The sequence below is a fragment of the Notolepis coatsorum genome, assembly GCF_963971535.1.
Source record: "Notolepis coatsorum genome assembly, chromosome: 8".
NCBI lineage: Eukaryota > Metazoa > Chordata > Actinopteri > Aulopiformes > Paralepididae > Notolepis > Notolepis coatsorum.
Window position 1 is genome coordinate 61,865,727 of NC_140172.1, and position 23,153 is coordinate 61,888,879.

The 23,153-nt window shown below is 42.0% G+C and overlaps 1 protein-coding gene across 1 annotated transcript in view; it reads left to right on the forward strand.

Annotated features, from left to right (window-relative positions):
• The window catches only part of LOC311233472 (sodium channel regulatory subunit beta-4-like), a gene marked incomplete at both ends in the record, with an annotated part of 55,798 nt that overhangs the window by 19,565 nt on the left and 13,080 nt on the right, over positions 1-23,153 (forward strand). Inside the window, one exon of the mRNA XM_084320440.1 lies at positions 22,874-23,037. Coding sequence (XP_084176566.1) covers positions 22,874-23,037 — 164 coding nt within the window. The remainder of the gene's footprint in view (positions 1-22,873; positions 23,038-23,153) is intronic.

Genomic DNA, 23,153 nt, shown 5'->3' on the forward strand with positions numbered 1-23,153 from the left:
TGTGAAAAAAGATCTGATTATCCTAAGACTGGTAAAATAGATTCCTTACCTCAGATCAGATGTTCTCCAAAAAGATTATTCCAATTCCTGATCGCCATTCCAAATATCGATCGCGTTTATTGATCCAGAAGTAAAAGAAGTAAAATGAGGAAGCTGGATTCTTTTTTCACCATGTGTTTCATTCAATCCATTCCAAAGGGGTGAGTACAACAGGGAGAGACGATAGGGGGCGGTATTTTCCCAATGGAGCTTAGAGAGAGTTTGCAGCACTAACGTGAGACTAGATTGATGAAATATGAATTTTATTTAATTTTATTGATGGATTAAAAACACACAACAAGGATCCAAAGGATAACATGAGAAAGAGTAAAACCCTTATTTCCGTCATGGTCCCAGGGCTGTTAGGCCACAACAAAAACACTACAATAACACAAAACACATACATTTAAAACATTAGAAGACTAACCTATAGCTAAAATTGTATACCCCACAATAACTAAAAACTGAAGGAAGCCAGTTTAGCTCCTGAAAGTGACTCCTCCCTATGTGGGTGCGAGGGCCAGGACCCATTACCACCCTTACCAGCTTATTTTGGGAAACCTGAAGCTTCTTTTTTATGGTCACTGTCAGGCCCTCGAACCAAGACACGCTACCATAGTCAAAGTGACAGAGTAGGCTATTTGCTAGTAGCCTGAGGCTATCTCTGCCAAGGAGGTTGGCTTTCCTAGCTAGGTACCTGGTGCGGGCGTTGACTTTGCCCAGTACTTGGGAGGCCATAGCCTCCCCATCTAGGCTCCCGTCTATCATACAGCCTAGATACTTCGCTTTATTTTGCTGTTTTAGGGTTACAGCTTCTAACTGGATGTTAAGGGGAGACACTGCAGGTGAATAGGGTAAAAAAATTAACTAATAGATATCACAATGAAACTTCCCCAGTTGATTACTTATATTAAGACAAGACTTTTTTGTATTACAAGTTTTCTGAAATTGTATGTTTAAATATGCAAATGAGGCATGATCTACTTAAATATGCACTAATTTGCATATAATTCCAGGACAGAAATCTGAACATTGGATAAAGCCATTTTCAAAATTATAGTTTAATTTTGTTGACATATTAGAGCCAAAGGTTATTACAGAGGGGATTTTTGATATCTCTTTGTATCACTCCATAAATCAGAACATACTCCATTCAGTCCATTTTTATGGTAAAATTCCATATTTCGCCATGTTTTTAGGAATAAAATGTGATATAAATCAGGGTATGAATGCGATATCAACAAACCCTTCTGTAAATACCTTCAGAACATAGATATGAATAGAACTGGAAGGTTTGGTGTATGTGAGTGCTACTGAAGTGGAGATTTCTGGTTCAGAGTATGAGGAAAAACTCTTAAAACTCATTTTCGGGAAAACGCCTTCAAAGTTCTGTATTGTAAAATGCCATACTTTTTTTTTTTAAACAGATATTTACAAACACAATACCTAATCAAACCATTAGTAATAGACAACCTAAACACATGCCTGATAACTGAATAATAATAATAATGATGTTATTGAACTGAACAGAACTACACACAGGCTACAAACAGTGTAGTACAGTGTAGTACCCCCTAATAGGCAAAAAATATTTGAATAGATATCACTATGAAACTTTCCCAATTTGTTATGTACATATAAACTAAGAAAAAATATATTGCAAGTTTTCTGAAATGTATGTTTATATATGCAAATGAGGCACTTCCCCATTAAATATGTGCACATTTATGGATGCAATAAGGCAAAATGATGTAAAATAAACAACTAAATGTGTGTTATTGACGTTTTATTGTCACTAGTTTCATAGAAGACATGTTTAGGAAGCAAAATATAACAAAATCTCAAAATCAACAAAAAAAGTATATTTGACTATTCACCTGCAGTGTCTCGCCTTAAACTCCCGTGCTTTCCTGAGCTTGGGCTTGGAGCCCAATAGTACTGCCTCTGTCTTACTAGGTGAAGAGAAAGCCTGTTGTCCGAAAGATACTGCTGACCCCTGCAAGTTCTTCAAATCATTCATAATCAAATCGCTAATCGCAAAGAAAAAAAAATAAGATCTCTCGTCGTTGGCATTGAAAGTGTTAATCAATGCTGATATGTATCTTTGTCCTCAGATGTGTGCTCGGCTCTTAATCGATGATGTTTCAAGTTTCAAGTTTGTTTATTATTTGTCACAACAAAATACAGAATACTTTATAATGAAATGCTTGTTTCTGTATGAGCCCCTGAGAGTGTGCTACATACAGTAAAAATAAAGTAAATAAAAAAAAGTTATTAAGAAGTAAGTAAAGTCAATATACTTATACAATATACAATACAGAGTAAAATGAGTAACAGTGAGGTACAATGCAGAGGTACAAAACGTAGGGTAGGGAGCAAATGAGGTATGAATGTTGTGCAAATCTCTTTAATAATAGATAAATATAAAGTGTGTTCAAGTGTCTAAAGTGAATAAAGTGAGTGGTAAGGTGAGTGTTTGTTTAAAGTGAGTGTGTACATGTGGATGTGTGTGCATGGCCGCCTAGTTATAGTTGAAAGTGGGGGTGCAAGATTTTTTTTTTTTTTTTTTTTTTTTTATAATAATTTTTTTTGTTTTTATTTTTGTTTCTTATATTTTGGGACAGGCAAGGGGTGGTTTGGAGGGGGTCCGGCACGAACCCCTCCACAGCAGATTTTTTTTAAATTTAATGAACCTGTACGTGCAATTTCCTGCAATATAGAGCCTTCAATCTTGACCAATAAAGCTGCTCTTTTCATTATAAAACTCAGTTTATATTGCAGTATGATAGCCAATTACTATAATAATAATATATTAATATATATATATACTGTATATATACTGTATATTGATTTTTCGCTAATTTATTTTTATTAAATCAATCTCCTTTCAAATAGGCCAAGTTTTTAATAAGAAAGAGAAAAAAGATATATTTCCATTACCTGTAACTCTTGTGTCTCTTTCTCTCCTTCTCTGCCTCCTCCCTGAGTCTGCAGTGCACAGTCATGGCATCGATCTAAAAAAAAAAGTTAAAAAAAAAGTTTAAAAAAAAATATATATATTGGAGGCCCTTCGTCACTAGAGGCCCACGGGCCGTGGCCATCGTTAATCCGGCCCTGCTCGTCTGCCATATAGATAGCGATGGGTCGCAATCTTTGGAAACTTAAAAACTTGTGTCATTGCGTATTATTAATTTGATTGAAATTACGTAGTTATGGTTAGATTTATATATTGGGGGGTGGGGGGGGGGGATATATCATATTTTTCATATGATCAAAAAGTGGGGGTGCAAAAGCAGACGTTTGCTCCCCCAAGTTCAATAGTGGGGGAGCACCTGCTTCGAATGCTCTTATGGCCAGGCGCCAGTGTGTGTGTGCAGTGTGTGTGTAGATGATGGGTTGTTACATAGTGTCATTGTCATTGAGCATCCTGATGGCCTGGGGATAGAAGCTCCTTCTAAGTCTCTCTGTACTGGCCATGAGACCCTGGTAGCGCTTGCCTGACCGCAGCAGTTCAAAGAGGCAGTTGTTTGGGTGATGTGGTATAATATGTCCTCATGTAAATATGTTCCCCTTACCTGTGCCCCCCCCCCCTCTCTGTGGAATCACCCCCCTCCCCTGTGTCCCCAAACCTGTACCCCCTCCCCCCCATCTGACCTATCAAATGGGACCACACACCCCCTTTGTTGAACTATAAAGGGCTCCTCCCGACCACAATCAAGGGCTTCTTACCTGGGTAATTTCAGCTGACCACCTGGGGGGAAACCCTCAGCCATTCTCTCTATGTACTTACTATCTGTTTGGTTAATAAACCTTTGTTATTATCCAAACCTCGGTTGACTGAGCACATTCTTCATCAGGATATCCACAAATATCCCACAATTGGCGTCTACGAACTTGTGACGGACTTTTTGCGTCCTCCCGGCATGCTGTATCGTTTCATCTATACAGAGAAAAGTGAGTATATAGACTGGTCGACCAAAAATGTATGGAAAGTAGGGATGCTCGATATTGGCTTTTTTACCGATACCGATATTCCGATATTGTCCAACTCTTAATTTCCGATACCGATATCAACCGATATCAACCGATACCGATATATGCAGGGTTTCCCCCCCCAAAAAACTGAATAATTTCAGGTAACTAATAATTTCACTGGATATATATATAACAAATATTGTTATTGTTTTTTTTTGTTTTTAAACCGATACCGATATTTTCCGATATCACATTTTACTGCCGATATCGGCCGATAATATCGGTCGGCCGATAATATCGGACATCCCTAATGGAAAGGAATTGAAACCTTCCCGCTTTTCTCTGTGCCAGGTGAATATTACAGAATGTTGTCAAATATTGAGATCATGGCTGAGTAAGAATAATGTGCATTAATATATCCGATCTGTATTGAGAATCGTTACCAGGGCGCGCGTGCACCTGGGTCCTTATCAGGCGGTTCTGAAAGGATGGGTTATATGTGCTAGTCCCAAAAGTTTAGGCACAAAGGTTGAAGTGCTATTCCTGGTCGAGTCGGAGCCGACCAAAAGCTAAGGCACACAGTACAGGTTGTTGGATTGCTACCCCTAGTCTAGCTGATGCAGACTAAAAATATAGGCAACAAAAGAAGATACGTGAGCTTATTATGATGTGATATCCTTGGAAAACGCTACTCTGTTAAAAACGTTCTGTGATTCCTTTGCAAAGAGGCGGGAAGTAGGACCGAGAAGCTGATGGAATCATAATTAGAAATTACCAGAGTAGCGTCATAATATTCATTGTTTCGACCTCAAACTAAGCCCACAATCTCTTCCATTCCTGAAAACGATGTATTTTGGATTAAATTAACCAATTGATCAATACAGATAGCGGGAAGATGATCACGCGATGTCCTAGTTAGTACATGATTACGCGATGTCCCGAAAGTACGTAAATGTACATTAAACGGGACATCAGTCGCGGAAAGTACATTAAACAGGACGTTAGTCGCGGGTTAAGAGGCCGAGAGTATGATTAAAAGGTATATATAATCTAATATATCGCTGGTAAATTTCGAAGTCAGGTTCGGTCGTTATGACTTTAATAACGATGTGTAGTTAAATCAAGGGATAAATGCCTTGTCGCAACAGATGTTGGCCGACTAAACGTACAGCGATCCAATACAGTCAGATATATACACACGTTAACTTATATGTATTAATGTTTGTTTGTCTGTTTAAGTCTCGTTTGTATGTGCACAAGTATTATAGGACCCGTCGCGTTGCTTTATTGAGCCAAGAACCGGCTGCGGATAGCGCGATGAGCATTGAGAGACGAGTTACCGTTATACAAAGAATAACATTGAAGTGCAGTTCACGGGAACAAACTAGGATAGTAATTTCCGGAACCGGCCCACGGGAACAACCATTTGGGGAAGTATAGTTTTATCGTTTCAGTTTGTTTACGTTTCACATATGCACAGGCGCGTTCATTCGGTAACAAAACGCTGGTATAGGAATTCCAGGCTATTGAGAGCTCGTTGGAAAAATACTGTATGAATTGCAAAGCGTTATTTCCGAGGCGAATGAGAACGCACGAACGTTGCATGGAGCGATGACGTCACGCTATGCGCGCCGTGAAGCTATGATTTTATATTAAACTATCCATAGGCAAACGTAAAGTTTAATATGCCCAAGGCCGAAGGTATATGAAATCCACGTGTAGTATATGTTTTATTTGTATATGTATGTGCGCGCTGCCATTGGAAAATGTTGAGTTGCGGTTGGCGAGATGCAGAAGAGTGTTTCCAGGATTGCATTATCCCAGACCACCGGAGAAACGAACCGAACATTGCAGCTTTCCCCGGTGAGTATGAAAATCATAAATATAGATGCTTTGATTGATTGATTGAAAACTTTATTAACAGATTGCAGAATGGGTACAATACTGTACAGCTCAATACACACAATTGTTAAGGGGATGCAGACCAGAGGAAGACTTTTGTCTTGTTTACATCAGGGTCCCCCATTTTCAATTCATCAGATAGTCAGTACTGCTACTCCTTAAACTATACATTTATGACATACCAGATTTGCAAATTCAGTACTGTTTGTGATAAAAAAGGAGTCAAGAAAAGGGAGTCATTTGACGTAGAAACTGTACATACACAACTATCATCTCAGTTACAGTAAATTACAACTATCTCAGATCACTTGAGTGTTTATGTGCTTTAATTTACACATTATAAGTCACATAAAGCTAATTACAATGTCTGTTTCAGAATTATAATACATCTGTGGGCGTACCGGTCATACTGACCATGGGAGCTAAACAAACACTTCCGGTTCCCAGTATATGGCAGTACAGGAATTGTAGTCCACATAAACAGCGTTAGATTAGACTTTATAAGCTTTCAATGTTGAAAACTTGGAACACAAACAACATAGATTATGTTTAAAAGTAAGATGTTTAGGTTATATTCACTTGAGTTAATGTGTTTATCTAAAGAACCAATGAAAGATAACTAGCCCTTTCCATTGTAAGACATTTTTAAACATGATTCAAAATGTGTGGTTCCACATTCATATGATGCTTGTGTACATATGCAATATGATTGATAAATGATAACACTATCATTACATCCTAGGACGGGATGGATGAGAAATAGCTGATGTTTTGTTAAGCTCACAGACAATCAAGGAGAACCCACTCAGATGGTCTTAGAAAAGAGTGGAAAATTAACATGTGTTTGTATTTACAGATCTGGCTCTGGGTCAAGATGCAGAATGGGTGTAAACACATTGTATCACAAAAGTTGAAACTCCAGTGATTTGCATCTGAACACAGACAAGACACAAAGTGAGACCAGCTACAATCATTTAAATTGAGACCCCAAAGTAATCTACATTTGAACACTCAAACCAGCTGAGGACGATGTGGAGTGAAAGACAATGCAAATAGCCAGTCTGACCACACCTATAGAGACTCAACTTAGTATCTCCACTTAGTATAGTAGGAAGTATCGCTTTAGATGCAGATTTACACTTGGGAGACAAAGCAATGCAAATGCCTACACTCGTGACCACAGACTTGATGAACTCACCTGGCGGTGGATGGCAACAGAGAACCACTTAATTAACATGAATTAGACACCGGTGATGAATTTGCAGTTATGAAAATCTACCTAACTCCCATACTAACAATAACTAACCAGTCGTTTTCATCATCTCTTTTCAAGAGGCACATGAATTAGAGAAGTGCCCGAGATGAAAGATTAATGATGAAAACAACTACTTACAATCCCCTCCTTCTATTCTCTGTTTATAACCAATAACATGCATGACTATTCCTTAGACTATTCTTTTAACAACTAATACATTTCCATGACTGCAAAATATCAACCACAAAATTGAAACACAATTATCTAAATGTACAAGGTATACACGTACATTGATCATTTAGCTGACACTGTATGACAGGACATCAAAAAAGGGCACAACTCTATCAGCTGAGTAACAATGTTCATCAAAGTGTTGAGTGCCACAGTGTAGGTTAGTTTTATTCGTGTTGAGTGCTACAGTGTAGGTTAGTTTATTAGGACAAATGCATGACAGTAAGGTTAGTTAGGGTTAGATGACAAAACAAATGATTGTTTTTCATGCAAAATTAACTGGCTGTCTAGATTTTATGTTTTTTTCCCCCCTATGCCATGATGAGCCACACTGAGATGTGAAGAACGCCAGAGAAGTCATGGCGAGGTAAGTATCCTGAGGCACACCCAACGCATCCTGAGGTAAGATCAACTTCAATTTAACATCACAGACTATTTTATCTAATTCAAGACTTTGGCCATTAATTTACAATTTTATTTAAAGCCTAATGCTGTAAGATCTAGGTAGATCTAGTTAGATACAAGATCTGATAAGATTGTAGTGAATGTGACCTTCTTGACACAAGGAATCACTGCTAATGCAATTGGCTTGCATTTCCTATTTTCAATTAAGTGATTTTATTTACAATAAATTGAATTAACCCTAAATGATTTTCCTCTGTAGCAGAAAGGCGTTGAATCATTTATGTGAGGAGTTTTCTAAGGCAGTTTTTATCATCCTCAGATCACGAATTGGTGAGAGGACAGAACGAGGAACACAACCCAGCGACCTGAGCGACCCACGACAGCATACTACCACCAGAGACGCCGCCAAGGAGCTGCGGACACAACCAGAACGACGACAGCAAACGTGGGCGAACCGCCATCCAACCCAGCCCACAGACATCCCCAAGAAAGTGGAGCAGGGGACCACGAAGGAGACTGACCAAGGAGACACTGACGAAGAGGAGATCAACCTTTTGACGGCCTCCACCCCGGCACTGCAGACCACGACAGACCAAACCCATCACCTGCAAACGGGAACTGAAGTCCCCGACCATCAAGGTGGATTCCCATGACAAGATTGTCATCCGTGTGAGAGAGAGCGTCCTACTGACTAGCCACTACACCGGCGGGCCCTCGCCCTCCATCAAGTGGTACCGCAATGACGAGGAGAGGACAGCGAAACCAGCACAACACATTCAAAAACGCCCGCCCCCTCGCCCCTCTAGTACCGCAATGACGAGGAACGGGGGGGACCAACCACCACACAGTACGTTCAAGAACGCCCTGACCACCATGTCTCTAGGCCTGATAGGGGCCAAGCGTGAGCACAGTGGCAGACATGTGATGGTGGTGGAGAACAACATAGGCTGCAGGAAAAGACCACTATAGTTGACTGCTACCGGTGACCCTTGACAAGGTACACAGGGAGCGGACGGCGACCTCCTGTAGGCCCCCTCTGAATGAACGACGACCAGTGAATGTTCCCGACTGCATCGTCAAGAAGAGACATCATCAGAGACCTGTGGAACAAGATACTTCTGAACACACATTGTCCACATTGTTATGTATTTATTGGCCCTGCCACACGACAGACCGAGAACAGATGATCAACACTTCACAGCAACTGTCAGATTCACAAACAAGAACTGTTTCACAGAGTTCATATGTATCTGGAAAATTATTGACTAGGAATATGATGAAATACAATCAGTAAGATTGCATTAACCAATTTTATAATGACAATGAGAAATGATCACAGAGTCACATTGCAAAATGGTATTGTTAAACAGGGCAGAACCAGTTGGATTGTTCCAAGACACCAAGTTTGTTTTGACCATTGATAGTATGCACCACAGAACAATGCATAACGATTATCATAATCACCTTTTATATTAACCACTAGGTTAACGGTTTTCAATTTTATTTTGACACATTAGCCACTAAGGTAATGTCTATTGTATGTATTTATTTAATTTTTATGTGTTACTGTTTGGCCCTGCCACACGACCGACAGAGAACACCTTGTCAACAACGACGCAACATCATTCAGATTAATACCTTCACAAGCAGGAAACTTTTCACACAATTGTATGTATCTGCAAAACGATGAACTAGGGATGTGATGAAAAGAAATCAATGAGAAAGCATTAACAATGGTTAGTAATAATGAGCTAAAATGTATTGCTGAAGGAAGAAGTGACCACATGATCACATTACATCACATTTGAATTACTTAGGTTACAAAATTGTATTGTCAGACAAGAAAGAATCAGTTGTTTTTATTCTCTCATAGAAGAGGACATGTAACGTTGTTTTGCACCTGTATGGTGAACCATTGATAGTATATGCACTAGAATTACATACAGAAGCGATGCATAAGACATTTTATCTCCTCATTTATAGAGAAGAAATGGAGAAAATTGCCTGATTCTAAGTAAAGACCAACAAAACTGAGGCAATCACAGATGAAAGTGACACTCAAACTCAGGTTAAATACAACTGGATCCTAAGTAATTTCATCAAGAATCATCATAAAACGTGCAAAAATATATATATATATTTTTGAACAGTTTCCCATAATCAATCATGTTAGTTTTATTAACCACCAGGTTAACGGTTGTTAAAATGTTTTTGTACACATTAGCCTTATGTGTAAATCCTATTCCTAATAATTATGCACACAATTTTGTTTTTTCACCCTGTGCACTCTGACCACACAGACAGTGCATGTATTTAATTGGTTTATTACGATGCCTGTATGCACAACGATCACATTAGCTCCCCAGAGTCACGACATGAACGACTGAAGGTATGCCAAGATATTTGCACAGCGATAGCTTCTAATGATTATGTTAATTGTTGTTTGATATCAGAGATGAGGACCACTCATTGATATAGGTATTTTGAGCGATTAATAAAAGAAAAGGGTGACATCTATTCCCACATCTCTGATATCAAAATAACACAGACCGCAGTCCAGTCGATCATGTCATGAATCATGTATATAAATAATACTAGTTTAAATTATTAGGCCAACCAACAGAACACATTGGCCAACATTTTCATTATTTTAATTATTTTCTATTTTTTTCATTATCTGATAACCGATGGATTACATCGGTCCCCACTTTTACCTGTTCCAAACAATCCTGGTATATTATACATTAATCTCACCCACATTATAAGAAAGAAAAGTGAGTATTGTGGTATAATATGTCCTCATGTAAATATGTTCCCCTTACCTGTGCCCCCCCCCCTCTCTGTGGAATCACCCCCCTCCCCTGTGTCCCCAAACCTGTACCCCCTCCCCCCCATCTGACCTATCAAATGGGACCACACACCCCCTTTGTTGAACTATAAAGGGCTCCTCCCGACCACAATCAAGGGCTTCTTACCTGGGTAATTTCAGCTGACCACCTGGGGGGAAACCCTCAGCCATTCTCTCTATGTACTTACTATCTGTTTGGTTAATAAACCTTTGTTATTATCCAAACCTCGGTTGACTGAGCACATTCTTCATCAGGATATCCACAAATATCCCACAGTGACTAGAGTCTTTGATTATTCTCTTAGCCTTGGCCCTCCAACGCTTGTTATAAACGTCCTGGAGAGTGGGAAGCCCACCTCCAATTGTGCGCTCGGCTGAACGGGCTACTCTCTGTAGTCTGCTGCGGTCTTGTGCGGTGCTATTCCCAAACCAGGAGGTGATGTTACCAGTCAGGATGCTCTCTATTGTGCACAAGTAGAAGTTCTTGAGGATCTTCTGACTCACTTTGAACTTCCCTAGGCGACTAAGGAAGTAGAGGCGTTGCCGTGCATTCTTCACTACACTGTCAATATCCTGTGTGTGTCTGTACACAAATCAACAGGTAGTGAACAAGAGTAAAGGAGATCCAGAAGCTGGAGCAAAGTTGATTGGTTTTACTGTTGTCTGTTCTCCAAGTACAATTTTGTAAAACTGAAATACACAAAAAAGGATATGCATCACACAATTGTTGTCAATGACATTGCATTGTATTACAGTATACAATACAAATACATTGTATGTGTAAAATGACTTCAACTGAATGTGCCCTTTAAATAAAGTACAATATGTACAAAGTTCACTCAACTAAAATATGAAACAGAAAGTCCTTTGAGCTGACTGAGAATTAGCATAGCATTAGCAATACAGGTAGGCTAACCAGGAGCTAACACAAATGTATCCAAACTAAGCAAACATGTTAACTGAGCATTCACAGATGACTGAATGAATGAATGAATGAATGAATGAATGAATGAATGAATGAATGAATGAATGAATGAATGAATGAATGAATGAATGAATGAAAACTTTATTTAACAGATTGCAGAATGGGTACAATACAGTACGGCTCAATACATACAATTGTTAAGGGGATGCAGACCTGAGAAAGACGTTTGTCTTGTTTCCATCAGGGTCCCCCATTTTCAATTCATATAGACATTTATGACATACACAACATACATGACATTTATGGCATAGGGACATATAGGTATTTAGTACTGATACATTTGTGACATAAGCGGTATTCAAATATACAGTACTGTTACCCCTAGATCCTGACAGAGTATATACATATGATGGGGAGGGGGGACTGTACATTAGGAGGGGGTGGGTGGGTGGGAGGGAAATATACATACGGCGGGGAGGGAATATATACATGCGGTGGGGAGGAGACTGTCTATTAGGAGGTGGTGGGGGTTTTGGGCATTTACGGTGGCCAGTTTCGAATTGCAGCCTCCCGTAGGTGCTCTTTAAGAGCGGTTTTGAATGTTGGCAGGGATTCACATTCCTTTACAGCTTTGGGTAGGGCATTCCACATTGTTGTGGCATAATTGCAAAACGTGTTTAGTCCCTTGTTTGAGCCGAATCTGGGTTTAACATGATTTGTTGAGCTTCCTCTGGTGTAGTCTCACACATCTATAAACAAAATACAATATGATGCTTGCACAATACAAAAACTTACAAGCAATAATTTCCAAGGCACATACAGAGCTGGACAAATAGCTGCAGCTGAAAGCAGACCTCATGGCAAAACACCTTCTGGGTAATGAAATAGCTGACCTGGCAGCGTCACATGACTGAACCTCAGCCAATAGCATCAAAGCTAGAACAAGCTAAAGAAAATTAGTGCAATACTCAAAACGTCCACAAGAAGGAAAAAACACAATGACCAAAAGAAGTTCGAATAGAACATGACACTCCCCGTCTGGTATTGAAAAAATACCATTATTTGAATAACCAGCTGAATAATTAAAGGGATCCCGTCGAAGACTAATTTCAGTCCGGGGGCACGGCACCAGGCGACATCCGCTTCGGGAGCTTCTCCTTCACCCTCCCCGCCATGCTCTAAGGAGGGGTCCCTCATTTTCCATGGAGGTAGTCCTGGGTGCAGAGCTGTATCATGACCATCACTTCCACATTCACTGCATTTCAAGGCCACTTTACAGTTATTTGCAAAGTGGGTAGTAGATGAGCAACACCTGAAGAAGATATTGTTTTCTTTCAGAAAGGTCTTGCGATCCTCAAGTGATTCACTTCGAAAGCCCCTGCACCTTTATAGAGGATGCGGTTTCTTGTGAATGGGACATTGTCTGGAAACATCATCCAGCTTGGCACTTGAACTCTCTGACTGAGATGCTGAGTGATGTGATGACACTTCTGTTTTGTGAGTGGAAATGTGACCTTTGTGACCTGCATACCCTGGTCTCTTTTCTGGATGTTCGGGCTTGAATGGACCTGTTAAGGACTTGTAGGGGCTGCTTGATTGACCTGTAGGAGCTGTTGAGAGAAGAAAGCTAGGGTCGTTTCGTCTGCGTGCTTCATTACAGATGAAGTCTGTGAAGAAAGCAAAAGGAGGCAAGGATACATGGTGCTGCACCTTGTACACCCCTGGCAGTGTCCAGATATAAGAACCCAGGCAGATAACCTTCAGATTTGGCAGCCCGTAGCTCTCTTAGCAGATCTCCCAGTTCCCTGAGTTTTACAGGATCCTTGTGATTGATTTTAGGAAAGTTCTCCACTTTCTCAAAGAGAGCTCTCTCTATCACTTCGGGAGAGCCGTAACACTCTTCTAAGCGTTCCCAAGCCATGTGTAGACCTACTGTAGGGTTGGTGGCATGTACAGCACGGATCCTCATGACATGATCTGAAGACTGGCTCCCTAACCACTTTGTTAGGAGGTCGAGTTCCTCACTGGCAGTTAAGTTCAGACCTACAGTTGCAATACAAAAAGAGGACTTCCACACCCAGTAATTTTCAGGGTGATCAGTGAACTTAGTGAGGCCAGAGTTCATGAGCTCACGTCATACCAGATATCTTGCAATGTCACCCATACCTGGGCCACGTTCCCCGTACCTGGTTCAACTAAGTCGATCAAGATGTCATTATCCAGATTCAGTTAACCCGATGTTTGAAGCCGGGATTTTCCTGTTCCTCGAAGGTGGATTCAGTCTCGTTAACTCGATTCAGACTTGAGACCCAGGATAAGTGCGCGCGGCCGCTTTAGTTGAAAAGCCAGCACGTATCGATGGCAGAGATCCTGATTCTCTAACGGCATTGATTGATTAATTGATTTAAAACTTTATTGACAGATTGCAATACGGCTCAATCGCCTCGCCGACAAGTTAAATGCGTTATCTATAGGCTAATTTTAAGTCCCTCATTACCTCAATCAATCAGATTATATTTCTTTAAACTTGCCTGCTGGATTGAATAATCAAATGAGATCTTGCTAGCGAAAATAATTAGTTAAACTGTTATACAGAATTACGATACGGCTCTCTTACCCATTGATTGATGTGTGGTCGATCTTTTACTTATCTCCACTGTGGTCTAACGGGTTGTTCTTTTGACTTTCATGCAGACGACCGGGGTTCGAAACCCTAGTCTTTTCCTTCTTTTTGCAATATAGGAATAATTCAATTTGGTGCACGTTGAGAGCTATATAAAGAATGACATCCTCAATGCATGTAGATTTATAATATTTTAACTTAAAACCAGGCTACTTTGGCGTATAATCATTAATATTATATTCAAAAAAATTATATTGGAAACACGGGGTTTCGAACACCGGTCGCTGGGTTGGCAGGATTGAGCACTACCGCTGCGCCACTGTGCCAGATGGGATAAATTCATTGTTTATACATTAATGAACGAGAGACCCGTGTTTAGAATATTCTTTATTTTGAATGAAGTTTTATTTCTTTATCCTCATTCATTAATGTGACGTCAACGGCTCATTCAATTTCTCAAATCCGTCAAACAGCGCATCTCATCAGACATCTTAATCCCAGTTACAATTAAAATAACCACATAATGTGTATGTGTATATATAACGTGCATTATTTAGGACAAAGTGAATTTAGTATCAGCATTTTGGGTCTATTTTACATTTCAAAAGCCCCCTCTGGAAGAATGGAGCACAAAAACGTAATTCAGAATGGTATAATGCAGATCGTAGACTGTGGGAATAATTTCAGGAAACGGGCTGTCACTTCTTTGCGGGGGCGTGGCGATGGTTGATCCGGCTAACTTGAACTTAAACCCTGCTTTCGACCAGGCTCAAACTTTTGGATCTGTTGTCATGGTGATTTGGACAATCCAGGTACGGGGAGCCGGAAAGTCCGGCTTAAGTCAGACTTCACCGAAAGTTATCCGGCTAACTTAGTTATCCAGGTACGGGGAACGGGGCCCTGTGTTCTGTCCTCAGCAGGCATCTGAAATGTGTTTCTGTTGGACAAGAAACCAGGTGACTGAGCGGGGTAGCTATGATGAACTCTTGGCGTAGGTTTTTCAGGCCGTTGTGCCATGGGGTCACCGCTGTCCCTGGTGGGTTGTTGATGGAGTACTGGCATTGACCATTGAGGTTGCAGCACTACATGTACGTCGTTGTTCCTGCCATAAGGGGCTCTACCATCAGAAATATGTCCCTGCATGCTGGGAGGGTTAAAGCTGTGCTTTCTGTCTGGTTGAACATAAGCATTGATGAGGGGCAATAGAGATGGTGTGTAAGGTTCAAGGACTAGCAGCTTCTCAACACTGAGGTGCGACTGAGAATGATGTTCCACGTAGTCACGAGTACGCTGAGTGGCAACATCCACTACATCATTAAGATCCCTCTTGCTGCTTTGTCTTGAACTTGCTTCTATAGCTTCATCAAGAACTTGAGCCTCAGCTAGGGCTGCTGCTAGTTCCTTTTCATGTTGAAGTTCTGATAACTTAGCTGCTATGCGAGCCTCCTCAACTTTGTAATTAGCTGTGCATTAGCTGTGCATTAGCATTATGTGCTTCCTTCAGCTTTAGCTCTGATTCTTGCTGAGCAAAGGAAGCACAGACATGTGCAGCTTCTACCTTGGCATGTGCAGTGGTGGCAGCCATGCTGTTTGAAGAGGATTTAGACCTACAGGATGTGATGGAGAGTTTTGACAGCGTTTCTCGAATGAGGTCCTGTCCTGGCTCACCATCAGAAGCTGTCGATTTTCCCATTTCAGTTTCCCTGTTAAGTGACATCATGTAGAGATGGCCAACCATAGGGGAGCGTAGGTGTGGGGTCTGCAGAAGGAAGAGGAGAGCTTGCAGAGTACCTTGATTTTCTTGTTGCTGTAGTGCCCGCCGTGAAGATGCTTTTTTACTATCCCACCCTCAGTGTGTGTCTGTACACAAATCAACAGGTAGTGAACAAGAGTAAAGGAGATCCAGAAGCTGGAGCAAAGTTGATTGTTTTTACTGTTGTCTGTTCTCCAAGTACAATTTTGTAAAACTGAAATACACAAAAAAGAATAATGCATCACACAATTGTTGTCAATGACATTGCATTACAGTATACAATACAAATACATTGTATTTGTAAAATGACTACAACTAAATGTAAAATTACTAAATGAGCTAAAGTTACAAATGTCACTGCTGATGTGAATGTGCCCTTTAAATAAAGTACAATATGTACAAAGTTCACTCAACTAAAATATGAAACAGAAAGTCATTTGAGCTGACTGAGAATTAGCATAGCATTAGCAATACAGGTAGGCTAACCAGGAGCTAACACACATGATCCAAACTAAGCAAACATGTTAACTGAGCATTCACAGATGACTCACACATCTATAAACAAAATACAATATGATGCTTGCACAATACAAAAACTTACAAGCAATAATTTCCAAGGCACAGACAGAGCTGGAAAAATAGCTGCAGCTGAGAGCAGACCTCATGGCAAAACACCTTCTGGGTAATGAAATAGCTGACCTGGCAGCGTCACATGACTGAACCTCAGCCAATAGCATCAAAAATAGAACAAGCTAAAGAAAATGAGTGCAATACTCAAAACGTCCACAAGAGGGAAAAAACACAATGACCAAAACAAGTTCGAATAGAACATGACAGTCAATGTGTGTGGTCCATGTCAAGTCCTCGGATATGTGGACTCCGAGGTACTTAAAACTGCTCACTCTCTCGACCGGTGCCCCGTCGATGCTGAGGGGGCTGTAGTCCCTGGCCCCCGACCTCCTAAAGTCCACAATCATCTCTTATGTTTTGCTGACGTTCAGGGAGAGGCTGTTCTCCCGACACCATCGCGCCAGGTCCTCTACCTCTTCCAGGTAGGCCCTCTCGTCGTTTGCAGAGATCAGGCCCACCACGACTGTGTCGTCAGCAAACTTGATAATTGTGTTGTTGTTCCACTGTGCCACACAGTCATGTGTGTACAGCGAGTAGAGGAGGGCGCTCAGAACACAGCCCTGGGGGAGAGTGATGGATGATTTGATTTGATTTCTTGATTTAGTTCGCTTGTAATGTTTCTTTTCTTTTTTTGGACAGTGCGCTAAACTTGACAGCGCGCTACATTTTGACACACACATTTCTGCCAAGAGCGCTGTCAGGGGTGTAGAGTGCAGACTGCTCGCGAGCCACACATTATTGGGTGTGTCTGCGCTGGTATCTCATCACGCAATGTGCTTTCATGGATAGCTCGCAGACGCAGAGCAGGCTCCACGGATGCAATTTGCTTGGCGCAATCCATTCTCTGTGGATTCCGCCCTGAGTATAGGTATTTAGCTCATCCGCCAGGGAGATATCATTGTTCAGCTTGGGGGAGGTGCCTTTGTAATCTGTCATCGTTTTGCGGCCCTGCCACCAGGGCCGTAGCCAGGGTTTAGAAATGAGGGAGATCAGGGCGGTCAGGTGGCGTAGCGGAGATTGCGTTCGTCACCAACCCCGGAGACGCTGGATTCGCCTGTTCGAATCCAGCTCACAGCTCCGGGGTTGTCACCAGCTTGGCTGGCCGTTCACACTAATACAATTGGCAGTATTAGAGGGTGGGAGAAGCTGGCGGGGTGGGTCCGGGTCGTTGTAAACAGCGACTCCTACAGTTCGGTCGGGGCGCCTGCTAAGCGCGGATAGGATCTAAGTGGGATAGTGTGATCCTTCCACACGCTACGCCCTCTCAGTGAGAGACCGCGCTGCCAGGTGAAAAGAAGCGGTTGATTGGCTAGACGTGTGTCGGAGGAAGCACGTGATAGCCTCCACTCTCCCAGACCGACTGTGGGGGGGAAGTGCGCAGCGACCAGGAAGGGGATTGGGAATTGGCATAACGACTAACATTGGGATGGGAAAAAATCGGAGGAAAAAGGAGGGGGAAAAAAATCAATAAAAAAAGAAATTTAATGAGGGAGATCCATTTATTTTTTTGGCCCAGACCGGCCCACTATAATCGGTCGGACACCACCCACCAGTACACCATCCTTGCGGTTCCCTTAAATATGCGTACCTACTGTACTATTCCCCCAACCCACTACAAAGCTGGGTAGTAAGTGCCATGGACAAGTGGACCAGTGTACTCACTCGCTCTTGGCTGAATCTTGTTTTGGGTGGTGATGTAAAAACACCTGCATCATAGCAGGCTCAGGATGGGCAAAGTAGTCTATAGTCTGTTCATCCCTGTCTCTCTCCTCCACAACCTGGCTTGACTAGACATAAGGAGAGAGAGATGATTACAATTAACTGGTACATTCAGGTCCAGAATTGTTGGAATTCCCTGACAAAGATGTGCAAAAAGCTGTACAATTTAAACAATACCATACTGGTAATGAGAAAATAGTTGTTTATTCAATGAATGCATGGAGCTGTTCCATCTTATTTCATTTGATACAAACTACTCAGTTCATACAGATTTCAAGTATTCAAATATCGATGATGAATATTGCATAAGGTTTACACAGTTAATAGATCACCTTCTTGTTTCATATTCATGTTCAGAGAGGAGTAATAGTTAGATATTTGTATGTGATTTATATGGCAATTAAATCAATGGTGTGTTTGTTTGGGGAGTTTGACCTACAGTTAATGTGCCTACCACGTGAAGGTGCATGATCAATGGACAGCACAAAAACAATTTGTGTAGGTGGAGACTAGAGCTACCACAGATAGTAATAAGTTATTAAGAGTAAGTAATCCAAATATATATCCTAATAGTTACCTTATTACCATACTTGGCTGAAAATAAACTTTGCTGCCTGTTGTGAATGTGTTTTCCCTGTAGGCTAATACATAAGTAGGCATACATTTTTGCAGTTGAGCAAAAATTTGCAGTTGAGTAGGCTATATGTGCTGTGTTTTTATGTCTTCCATCGAGGACCACCTTGGAAATAAGTGTTTTAATGAATGCTTTTAGGTGATATCCTCAGGAATACAAATTGGTCAAGATAATTTGTTTTTATGATGTGTTTTTAATTTCCAAATAAATCTAATCAAATCAAAAAAGCAGTTTTTGCAGTTGAGCTACAGGTGTTGTATATTATACAGCCTTTGCATGCATCTTTATCAAGGGAACCCTTATCCTAATGATTTAAAAAATTATATTATGATGATACGATATGGACCTAGTAGTTGGGTCATCTGTGGCACTTCATTTCTCAATGGATTTGTCATCTAGGTGGGTTAATAAACTAATTTAGCCGGGGTGTATTTTTTTAAAAGGCGGGGACAATTTGTGAGAGACCAAAATCCAAAATGGCTGCTGTGGAAATTAACTTTTTAATGGTTTGACCTACAATGATGCACAATACATGGTACTAGCCCCCTCTCAGTCATGTACCAGCCCCCTCTCAGTCATGTACCACAGCCCCCTCTCAGTCATGTACCACAGCCCCATCTGAGTCATGTACCAGCCCCCTCTCAGTCATGTACCAGCCCCCTCTCAGTCATGTACCAGCCTCCTCTCAGTCATGTATACCAGCCCCCTCTCAGTCCTGTATACCAGCCTCCTCTCAGTCATGTACCAGCCCCCTCTCAGTCATGTACCACAGCCAGGGGCGGACCTAGCACATTTGGCGCCCTAGGCGAGGTTCACCACTGCGCCCCCCCCCCCCCCCCCCCCCCCCCCCCCCCCCCAAAAAAACCAAAACACTGCCGCGCTACCAACCGGTTAACCCTTTTCACTGCGACAATACACCGAAGGTTAACCCTTTCACGACCGTCGGTTGTGTGATAGTAAAGGGTTAACCCTCCGTCGTGTGGCAGTGAAAGGGTTAACAGTTATACAGTAAAGTACTGCACCTTTATTTTTTACAAGCAAGAACAAGAGCTAAGAATAAATGTAAAGTGCACACTAAAGAATTAAAACAAATAAACAACTTAGCTAACACACAATAATAACAAACAATAAAAGAATGTGCAAATTTGCTTTCAAAGAAAATTAAGAAGAAATGTAAAGTGCACACTAAAGAATTAAAACAAACAACTTAGCTAACAATCAATAATAATAATAATAACAATAACAAACAATAAAATAACGTGCACATTTGCTTTAAAAGAAAATGATGTATTGTAAAATATGTTACACATATATAATTAAAATATAATATGCTAAATAAACAAACAAATAAATAAAAATTACAAATTCACTTTGTCTAAAGAACTATTTACATTCCACTCCCTATCATCACACTTCAAGGTTAGCCTGTAGCTCCTACTGGTTTCCATTTACAGTGCAATCCTTCTGGCCTTCCTCGCTGCAAAGTCATCAATCACATCAAATTGTCCAACTCCTGAGCCAGCTTTTTCCCATCCAAATCAGATTGCCCTCCATGGTTTAAGGTGTGTACAAGTGCCTCTGCTTGCTTCATCAGCTCTTGGTGTGGCAGGTCTTGGAAGTTGTACAAAATTGCATACCTTTCACTTTGGCACGTTTCTCGTCTTCTTATTTTCTTCTCTTTTTATACTGGATTTTTATACTTTTTATAATTATTTTTCTTTTTTTTACATTTTTTTGGCGCCCCCTATAGGCGACCGCCTATATCGCCTGTAGGAAGCTCCGCCCCTGACCACAGCCCCATCTCAGTCATGTACCACAGCCCCATTTCAGTCATGTACCACAGCCCCCTCTCAGTCATGTACCAGCCCCCCTCTCAGTCATGTATACCAGCCCCCCTCTCAGTCATGTACCAGCCCCCTCTCAGTCATGTACCAGCCCCCTCTCAGTCATGTACCAGCCAGCCCCCTCTCAGTCATGTACCAGCCTCCTCTCAGTCATGTATACTAGCCCCCTCTCAGTCCTGTATACCAGCCCCCTCTCAGTCATGTACCCGCCCCCTCTCAGTCATGTACCACAGCCCCCTCTCAGTCATGTACCACAGCCCCCTCTCAGTCATGTACCACAGCCCCCTCTCAGTCATGTACCACAGTCCCATCTCAGTCATGTGCCACAGCCCCATCTCAGTCATGTACCAGTCCCCCTCTCAGTCATGTACCTGCACGACTGGCGGGGGGTGCTTAGTAAGAGATGTGATTGGGCCAGCCCAGTGTCAGTCAGTACCAATGGGCCGCTGTCCCAGCCTAGTAGTGGGCGGTCGTTGACCAAAAAAAAAATATATATTTTTTTATTTTATTTTTTATAAATATTTATATATTTTTTTAATAGTTACAATTAGTTACCGAGGTCCAGACCTCGGTGACCTCATAGCTGGCTATGGCCATGCCTGCCACATACCTCTGGAATCAGCCTGTTCAAATTGAAGTTCCACCTTATCGCTGTATCGCCTTTTTGCCTTTTTTTTTTTTTTTTTTTGATCTTTTTCCCCCTCCATTTTCCTCCGATTTTCTCCCATCCCAATGTTAGTCGTATGCCAATTCCCAGTCCCTTTCCTGGTCGCTGCGCACTTACCCCCCACAGTCAGATCATCTGGGAGAGTGGAGGCTACCACGTGCTTCCTCCGACACACGTCCAGCCAATCACCGCTTCTTTTCACCTGGCAGCGCGGATTCTCATCGAGAGGGCGTAGCGTGTGGGAGGACCACACTATCCCCCTCAAGTCCTATCCGCGCTTAGCAGGCGCCCCGACCGAACTGTAGGAGTCGCTGTTTACAACGACCCGGACCCACCCCGCCAGCTTCTCCCACCCTCTAATACAGCCAATTGTATTAGTGCAGACGGCCAGCCAAGCTGGTGACAACCCCGGAGCTGTGAGCTGGATTCGAACAGGCGAATCCAGCTCACAGCTCCGGGGTTGGTGACGAACGCAATCTCCGCTCGGCCACCGAACCGCCGCCTTTTTGCCTTTATTACTGTCCTCCTTACGTTGTATTTTGCTGCCTTGTGCTCGTTCATGTTGCCTGTCACGAGCCCAGTGTTGTAGGTTGAGGTGCACGCTTTCAGAGCCTCACGGACGGATTTATCTACCCAGGGCTTTTGGTTTGGGAAAACTATTTGGGAAAAATATTGTGGTGGAGGGGATTGTTTCTTCTACCAGAGTACCAACAAAGTCCAGCACTGTTTCAGTGTAATCGTTTTTATCTGTGTTCTCACAGAACACGCTCCAGTCTGTGCACGCGAGTGCCTCTTGCAGCATGTTCTCCGATTCCACAGACCAACGCTTCGCTTCTCACGTTACTACAGGAACTCGTTTGAGACTCTGTCTGTACTCTGGCATAAGAAAGATGATGTCATGATCAGATTTACCAAATGGACTACGAGCCTGCGACTTGTACCCGTCCTTAATTTGCGAGTAGCAGTGGTCTAATATATTCTTGCCTCTGGTGGGACAAGTCACATGCTGATGGAAATTTGGCAAAACTTTTTAAAGATTCGCCCTGTTGAAATCACCCGCGACCAAAATAGCAGCGTCAGCGTTAGCTGTTTGGAGTTTATTTACCTTGTTGTGTAACTTTGAAAGCGCTTCCACAGTGCTTGCTTGAGGTGGGATGTACACTCCAATCAAAATGGCCGACGTTAATTCTCTCGGGAGGAAGAATGATGTGATATGTACCCTCGTCCTCAGATGTGTGGTCTGCTCTTAATCGATGATGTGATGTACCCTCATCCTCAGATGTGTGGTCTGCTCTTAATCGATGATGTGATGTACCCTCATCCTCAGATGTGTGGTCTGCTCTTAATCGATGATGTGATGTACCTTCGTCCTCAGATGTGTGGTCTGCTCTTAATCAATGCTGTGATGTACCCTCGTCCTCAGGTGTGTGGTCTGCTCGGGCCCTTGAGATGAATGTGGGGAAGATCCCCTTCCTGACGGCAGTAAATGGGAGCACAGTCACGTTGCCCTGTACATACGCTAGCTGTATTGGCATCAAGAACCTTTACTTCAGATGGGACTTCAACGACAATGGCACCATGATGAAGGTAAGGACCACACACACAGCCTCTCTGACGTGCCTTTGGACCGATATATTCAGCATCAGAGTAGATGTTTTGTCAAACTTGAGGTATACTATCAAACCTGTGTGATTAGAATCTTG